Below are 9,095 nucleotides of genomic sequence, written 5' to 3'. Positions count from 1 at the left end.
GCCCCTCAGTTGCAGTTTTTAACAAAATAAGTAAAATATGTCTTAATCTGATTCAGGCATCTATTTTACATATCGCCATTACTGAATTAGTTAGTTGTCATCTTGCCTCAACCAAAAGAGGACATACTCATCCTTTGAACAATAATGGCTATTCCACAAAGACACCAGTTATGCTACTCTGGGAGGGTACATGTTCACAGAAAAAAAGAAATGTACTTTATTTTTGGTAGAGAAAAATGCCAATAATAGGATCATCTTCAAACAGCAAACCAACATAAACCTCACGGCAACATGGAACTGTCAACATTCAAGGACAAAATCAGCACTCCAACCCCCCAAAGTATTTTCCTTAATCTGTTTGAGGCAGCATGTTCTCTAATATTTACAAGGGAACCACTTACAGATAGCACCTGATTTTTTTTTATTTATATATTTAGAAAGGAAAACAATGGTAACCAGCTTGGTCTATGAATTACAGTCCTTTACAAAAATCATCCCTGTAAATGACTGGGAAAAACAAAGTCCTCTATTCTTGATATGTGAAAGCTTTGTATACTTCATGGCTTGGACTATTCTGAAACTAAAGAAATTTCCCAATTTTTAAGGACTTAAAAATTATCTATAAAGAAAAACCGAATACTATGAAAAGTAGCATTCTCCTCCATTTTGTAAGACTAACACAATCTTCATCAGAATTTCAAGTAGATTCTTTGGAACTGAACTTTCAGCACCAAAGTAGCAGGGACTGTTTGTCTTAGTTTCTACAACAATCCCAACATGATGCACAATACCTACCACAGAATATCCACCCAGCAAATATTTGTTGAATCAATGGATAAAGGATTCTAAATTCCATTTGAAAAAATTAGAAACTAGTCAAAAACATTTGAGGAATAAGAAAAATGTGAAAGTGTTTACATTACTGCATATTAAGTCATATTATACAGCTAAAGGAAGAATTTTTCCATATTCAGCATAAAAAATAACACCTATTCACTGCCACAGTTGTTTGTAGTTTTTATAAAAATGTTTGTATACCACACCAAGAATAGAATCTCAAAAAATATTGAGATTCTGTCTACCTCTGAATCGTGTTTTTAGATTCAATGCCTAATACAAATGTTTTGCTTTTGCTATTTTCCTTTTAGGGTTTATTGACTCATTAACTTATCAGCAATGCCCTCACTAGAAATCTAAGCTATATTCTTCATGTTTTATAAGAAAAAGTTCTTGGATTTGTTGAATAGCAGGAATAGTAGGTTTAATCCAGAAAATGTAATAATGGAAGATGTGTTAAAATATTAATTTTAATTTCTGAAGTAAGGCTTAGAATCTAGCTATCATTTTTAAACACTAGCAAAACATATTCCTGTGCCCTATAAAAATCAAATGGATGCTTTAAGACTGCTTACAGCATTTAGAGGGAAATGCAAATGATATGAGTATTTGTGCAAGTAGGTAGATATTCTATTTAAAGATACAGTAATAGCTATCATTTACGAAGCACTTGTTATGTACTGGGATCTATTCAAGTTTGAATAACTCGCCCAGTGTCACACAGCTACTAAGTGGTAAAGCTAGGCTTTGAACCAAACATTTGACTCCAAAGCCTTCTTCTTATTCATAACCATAAATTGAAATGGAAAAGTTATAACATGACCTGTTTCTCTCTCAATTGACCATCAGTGCAAGGATTATGATTAGTTCAACATCAACTCAGCAAATCAAGTTATAAGTTTAGATCACTGTGATTTAAGATGAAGGCTACTTCTCTAGGACCCATAGCATGGACACATAATTTAAAAGGTTGAAGAGATCATAGAGATTAAACACTTTACTACAGCCCCTTTCACTGTATATTCAAGGAAACTGAGATCCAGACAAGTTCTCTGATTTGTCCCTAGATCATAAAATGAGCTTGTGGCAATAAGGCATGAGCATGCCCTAGGGGAATTAAGGGGGGAAAAAAAATCCCACTTTTGAAAAAAAAATACATATTTGAGTGCATCACATATATTTTACTTTATTTCACCATATTTTATTCATCAGTCACTACTGGATACCGGTTAGCTACAAGTGCTAAAAATGCACCATATTCCTACCAGGAATGGGAGGCCTGGATGCCCTCATATCCAGTGTAAGTTTTAAAAAAATACGATCACAAACAATTCCGAATTTACACATCAATTTTGTTCCAAAATTCCACATGAAAGAACAGGAGATGAATTTTGTCTTAGATACAATATTCTACTGGACATGCTATTGGATTCCTACGTTAGCCTTCAAGGCGGGGTGCCTTGGTGGTGCAGTTGGTTAAGCCTCCAACTCTTGGTTTCAGCTCAGGTCCTGATCTCAGTGTCATTAGATCGAGCCCCACGTCAGGCTCCATGCTCAGCATGGAGTCTGCTTGAGATTCTCTTTCCCTCTCCCTCTGCCCCTCCCACTCCTGTTCTCTCTCTCTCTCGAATAAATAAATAAATCTAAAAAAAAAAAAAGTACATATACTGCTAGGGGCACCTGGGTGGCTCAGTGGGTTAAGCATCTGACTCTTGACGTTGGCTCAGGTCATGATCTCAAGGTTGTGAGATCAAGCCCTGTGTTGGGCTCTCTGCTCAGTGGGGAGTCTGCTTGAGATTCTTGGATTCTCTCTCTCCCTCTTGTCCTCCCCACCGTGTTTGCATCACTTGCTCTCTCTCAAATAAATAAATCTTTTTTTAAAAAGTACATATACCGCTAAATGCTCTTAGAACACCGTTCTGTTCAAATAGTATTCAAATAATACGGTACATAAAAACCCAACCCACCTGTATAACAAAGTTTCTACAGAAAAAGAGGTAACATCTCCTACTGCAATCTTGGAAGAGAAACAGAGTCCCTCTTAGCTGTATCTTTGCCTTCTCCATGCACCCTGTCATCTGCTTCTCTCCAGTAGTCCTGGGAGGGGTGCCGGAGGAAGACATGGAAAGTTAACACTAGTTACTTTGGGACTTTCCAATATGCCTCTAAGCTACATTTTGATCTCAGTGGGATTCCCCCCATTGCTTTTATTCAGGGGCTCCTCAGCCCCGATGAATCTGCCTACTTCTCTTTTCACAACTATTCCTTCGACCTAGGCTTTCTCTTCTCCCACAACCCTGCAAAACCTTCACCTGGGAGCTTTTAGAAATACAGAACTTTAGGGTCTCACCAGAAACCTCCTAAATCAGAATCTGTAGCTCAGCTAGATCCCTGGGTTACTGGTATGCATATTAAAGTTTGAGAAAAACTGCTCTATGTCATTAAGAGTTAATATTTATTTTTATATGTTTTTAAATTTTTCCATATTATCATTAAGGAAAAAATCAAACTAAAAAGTTCCCTCAATGTGGGCCACCCAACCCCTCCCCTTAGATTCTAGCAAAAGTCAGATACATTCAGTGATAATGGTGCTTGTCTACCTGAATCAGAATCACCTGGGGACCTTGATGAGGATACTAGTATCCCAGGGCCCATCCCAAACCAATTAGATCACATTACCTGGCGTGGGGCTACTGGATACTTTAAAGAGTGATATAAAAACTCCTTATATTTCAAAGAAATCTAAACCCCAAGAACTTCCAACTCTGTTGGAACTGAGGGAAGGTGTAGATTACCTTCATTCGGGTAGAGAGTACAAGGAAGTGTGTTTTAGAGATGGGGGTTCTATTAGGGAGTAGAAATAGGATATAGGGCGAGTTTAGGGAATACAGCGTGCAAGTCACTGCTGGGGTTAGAGAGGGAGCTACATTTGGGGAGAGGTAGGAGTGGGAAGGAAGATGAGAAAGAGGTCCTAACAGGTATCTAGAAGAAGGAGATTTGCTGGAGCTAACTGTCCTTAGGTAGCCAATCATGTAAAAGGGAAATACATAAGTCAAAGCCTACTCCAGGGACTATCTGTGTGCAAAATTCCCCAAAACACTCTTTTTCTTAGCAGTGGGCTTGTATTCAAGTCCCTACTCAATGTCTTTGTCAAAACATAAGGGACAAAGATCTTCTGCAATACAGACATGGGACTTGGGAACTCCAGCAACATTAGTACTAGGACTTCTACTCTACGTCCTTAACCTTCTTGGGGTTTAATGAATAATAGGAGTTTGACCCAAGTTGCACTGACACACATCTCACCTTGATAACAGAAATATGCCCAGAGCTGCCTCCGACTCAAGAAGGGATCACCATCTTCTCTCAGTGATCTGCTTACAGAACTCCCTCCACTTGGCTTGCCTCTCACTATCCTTAATTGACTCTCATGCTCAGCTTTCCAACAGCCTGTTTCTCTTCTATGCTAGGAGTCTTAAATGTGAAAGATAATGTTAATCAATGGAAGCAGCATGTGATGGAGACCATGACTGAGGAGAGACTGAGGAAAACTGTCAGTCCTACCATAGTCTCAGTCATGACATAACAAGTGTTGGAAGTGTCACTCACTTCAATCCGACAATAACTTATTGAGAATGTTATATTCTTATGTATGACCAGAGTGAACTGAACTTCTATACACTGACTCAAATGTATACAGTATAATCATTAAGACAACCAACAAAAGATTTTTTTAATTAAGTCAAATAGCGCCAGATGCTATGGATAAAATTGTTTCCCAAAGTTCTGAGTGCTCTCAGTGAGAAAAATCACCTCAAAGACATCTTAAAAGATAATTAATTCTTGAGCTGCCTTACTCATACTTACGAACAAAATATTTTCACCCCCAAACTGTTGCAGGTTTCTATAGGAATAGAGAGGTAGAAAGATTAGATGGACGATAGGTAGGTAAATAGGTAGGTAGGTAGGTAGGTAGATGTGGGTGGATGGAAGGATGGACAGATGGATGACAGATAATTTCAAAAGCCAGAAGAATTTTTCCAGGTGATTGTCAAGAGCATTACAAAACGTTCTGGATCTAAATGTGATCATCTTTGTCAAGATAAAATTTTAAATGCATTTTTTTTCTTGGTATGTACAAACTACAAATTCTTAAAAACATGCAACTTGAATGGCATCTTTTGGGGAGACACTAGACACTGTGGTAATGCTAATTCTCCAGTGCATGCAGACCAAGATGAGTACAACACATGCGAATCCAGATGGGACTTCTACCAGAGCAAATGTTGTACACTGCCTTCACTTAAGGACTAAATAAGTTTTCAACCCATCATTGCCTTTTACAGGTTACAACCAAGGATATGAAATGATGCTCTGGTGATATAAAAAAATAATAGATCCGAGTCACATTTAACAGCAGGTAGGTAGGTAGATGTGGGTGGATGGAAGGATGGATAGATGGATGGAAACATCCCAGACTACACTTAAATACCAGAAAGCCTGGGGCTTTCAGGCATGAAGCTCTCTTCTCACTGATAGAGACATTAAGAGACTGAGAAAATATATCGCAACCATACCTCACTGCCAAATTTTAAATGTTTGCTATTTTTTCTTGAAACTCAGTATGCAGATATGATTTCAAAATATTACAGATATCCATGTGGATAATTGGCTAAACTTGACCTCATTCTTCTCCTGCCATTGTATCTTGAAATTCTACTGTCAAATACAGAAAAATAAAAGCACCAGCAATCTCATATACTAGTAAGATAACGTGATTTGGGATCATAACAGAAAATAAACCTCTTCAAAGAAATTTATTTTACTGAACCTATTCATTCATTCATTTATTTATTTACTTATTTATTTCTGAACCCACTTTAAATTGTAGATTGCCACCTGCATTCCAGGACACCTTAGTGCATTTTTACTTGTCTCTACTAGAGTTTTAGTGGTTTCTTTGTATTTGGAGTTGAATTAGTCCTTTTATCTGAACACGAGATTACCCTAGTCATAAAAATGAATATAATTACTTTGGATTAATAAAATCATAATAATGAATATACTTATTATCCATAATGAATTTACAAATGAGATCCTTACCCCTAAATATAGTAAGATTCCATAGAACATAAATCTCCAGAAAAAGCATCGCCGGACAGCATTAATGAGTTTGGGGTTTTTCTTTGATGCCAGCTCTCTGTCCCATTCTCTGCAAAAGAATAAAAAGCGGGACCAATAAGTTGCATGTGCAAATATTTGAGTTTTAGTCTCACAACGACATCCAAGGAGATTAACCCAAGTGACTGAAGAGACAAAAAAAACCTTGTAGAGACCTTCCAACACCAACACTCAGTCAGATATTTGGCAGAATTTGATGCGTCACTATATATCAATTTGCAGGGAGTTGATTTCATGACAAGGTCAGACTTTAGTATTAAAGGAAGGTTCTGGGCTTCTTTAAAGCAATGCAAGAGGTGGACAAATAAAGTATGGCTCTTATGAATATACATTACTGTGCTTGGTACAAAGTGAAAAATAAACAAAAATTTAACTTTTTTCCCCCTTCACCTTTTGATCTTTACTTGTTTAGAACTGTAGTAGATTTTACAAAATTTAACTGTCCAAAAAAAAAACAACAACAACATAAAAAGTCAGGTGGATTTTTCTGTTATTTAACATTAGAAAAACTTGTCTAAGTGGCTGTTTTTAAATGTAGGGGTATGAAACAAATACTGTCAAACTTCATTTTCAACTATTAAAGTCATTTATTAGAGTAAAAGTCTTTGGGAAATTAGAAGAGAATCAAATTCTATATTTTCTGGTAGGAAAAGAGACCACATAGTCTGAAAGAATGGGGGTATCCAATAAATCTTCTTTTAAAAACTGTAAGTTCATCAGTGTATTATGTTTACATAAGAGCCACTTCTATCTGTTAATGAAAGCCCTTTCTCTTCCCAAGTGGTTAAAACATGTCTCTAAATCTTACCCTGATCTTCATTACTAAACTGTACAGAGATGAAAAGTTTCACAGGCAAGAACTCGGTAAAGGTTTTGCCTTTAATTAAGAGCTATGTCCATTACTATTCATCTGTGATTATCAGAGGTGGTTTTAAGTTACCCCAAAGGAAGAACACACAACTGAGGTGTGAGGACAAACCTGGCATTCTCTGTGCACTGACTCTGGCCACCCCAAGAAGCTTACTATCTACAATGCCCAACTACCCTATCCCATCTACCCACCTCTCTACTCTTTCACCCACACACAGGCCTTGCTCCCGTCCATATCATTCAGTGACTCACAACAGGGTAAGAAGCTAAATTTGGAAGCAGATTCAGCCTCTCTTTCAAAGGAAGAATAAGTCAGATGAGAAAGTCAGGAAAGAGAGGTGATACATAGACCAAAGAAATGGTTTCAAGGTGGGAAGAGGTGGTCAACATGAAGTCATATAGGAAGAGGCCATTTTATTTTACATTAAGAGACCTCTGGTGACCCTGGTCAAAGTCATTTTAGCAACATGGTAGACACGGAAACCATATTTCAGGGACCTGAGGTGTAAAGGAAAGGTGAAGAAGTGGAGAGATCAAGGAAAGCAGAGAAATAACAGCTATGAAAGAAGTGGGGAGGGGGGAAGAATGGGGCAGCAACCTGAGGGAAAGGCAAAGTGGGAGAATTTCTTTTAATGGGTGGGATTTGAACAATGTATAGCCTGAGAGAAGGAATGAGCAGGGAAGAGGAGGTGGTGTGGTTTCCGCAGCACCATAACAGACCCAGTAAGAATCCCAAACACTGAGAGTTAAATCACAAAGGAAGAAGCTCTATACTTATCAATTTTGTAGCTTCTCATGGAACGGAGGTGCAGTTTGCACAGAGGGTAACGTAAAGCGTTCAATGTCGCAAACTGAGCCAAATGGTCCAGTGTGCCCTCAACTATGTGGTAACCACCTAAGGACCTTTGTCATAAGGCAGTTATGAAATGTGAGGCCAGGGTCACTTTCCAAGGATGCAGAGGTACAAAGTACTATAAATGGTGTGGCACTCTTCCAAAATGTTTCCATAAATTCTAAATAGCAATTTTATTTTTTTATTTTTTATTATAATTTAAAAATTTTTATTTTTAAAAAAATAGAAATGCATAGGGTGAAAATAGATACAAAATAAAGACAAACGTAAGAAAGAATTTATGGACTTCTACTGGCACAGAGTTGTTGAATTAAAAAAAAAAGGTATATTTTTAATTGAATTTATATGGGAGGTACAATAAAAACAGGAGAAAAAATTCTAGGCCAGATAATCCTACAAATTCAGGTGTCCTCTATTTGGCCACAAATACAAATTTATCCGGAGTACACAGTCTTTTATTAACCTAGCCCTTCTCTGATTAATATTTCCCTCGGCATCCATTCAGAACTTAGGTATTCAATATCTACTGTTCTATTGTGAACTTGCTGATATACCTACGATGTATTATATTTATATATTTTATCTCTGCAACAGTATTACAGGTTTTTACATAATGCTAGTCATTTCACATTCAGTTATCATTCATTCAACAAATATTTATTGAGCATCTACTATAAGCCAGACCCTATTCTAGGCACTGGGGGGGAACATCATAAATAAACCAAATCAAACCAACCAAAATATCCTTATTTCATGGCATTTCCACACAGTACGTGCTCAATAACAGGAACTGGTCCTTGATCTTGGAAATATGAATCTATTATTCCCACTAGCCTGATTCTTTGAATAAAACCAAGAAAAATAAGGCTGAATATCTTACTTTGCCGTGAAAATATTTATTTTATTTCATTTTATTTTTAGATTTTATTTATTTATTTGACAGAGAGAGACACGGCGAGAGAGGGAACACAAGCAGGGGGAGTGGGAGAGGGAGAAGCAGGCTTCCCATAGAGCAGGGAGCCCGATGTGGGGCTCGATCCCAGGACCCTGGGATAATGACCCGAGCTGAAGGCAGACGCTTAATGACTGAGCCACCCAGGAGCCCCTGAAAATATTTTTTAAAGGGAAATGAGTTTAATGAAAATAAGGTAAACAAATTACAAGCCTCAACTTTTTTTATTTTGGAGCAATCATTTAGTAGCTACTTTTTCTTTTTCTTTTGTTTCTTTTTTTTCCTTTGGTCTAAGGAATGAGTGTGTGACCCTAGAGTCTCTGGGATTTTTCACATTTGGCCAGGGAGAAAGGGCTCTTTTCTCTGTGGTTTGTAAAGAAATGAGCTGAGTTCTAAGGACCC

At 37.4% G+C, this 9,095-nt stretch overlaps 1 protein-coding gene across 1 annotated transcript in view; it reads right to left on the bottom strand.

Moving 5' to 3' along the window:
* Nucleotides 1-9,095, bottom strand: part of CFTR (CF transmembrane conductance regulator) — a 165,066-nt gene that overhangs the window by 125,734 nt on the left and 30,237 nt on the right. The window contains exon 3 of the mRNA XM_035020298.1: nucleotides 5,941-6,049. Within this exon, the coding sequence (XP_034876189.1) occupies nucleotides 5,941-6,049 (109 nt within the window). The remainder of the gene's footprint in view (nucleotides 1-5,940; nucleotides 6,050-9,095) is intronic.

Source organism: Mirounga leonina, unplaced genomic scaffold (genome assembly GCF_011800145.1).
Source record: "Mirounga leonina isolate KUSES-001 unplaced genomic scaffold, KU_Mleo_1.0 Mir_174, whole genome shotgun sequence".
NCBI classification, from domain to species: Eukaryota; Metazoa; Chordata; class Mammalia; order Carnivora; family Phocidae; genus Mirounga; species Mirounga leonina.
Note: the sequence above shows the minus strand (reverse complement) of the source record. Positions and strands in the feature narration are given on the sequence as shown.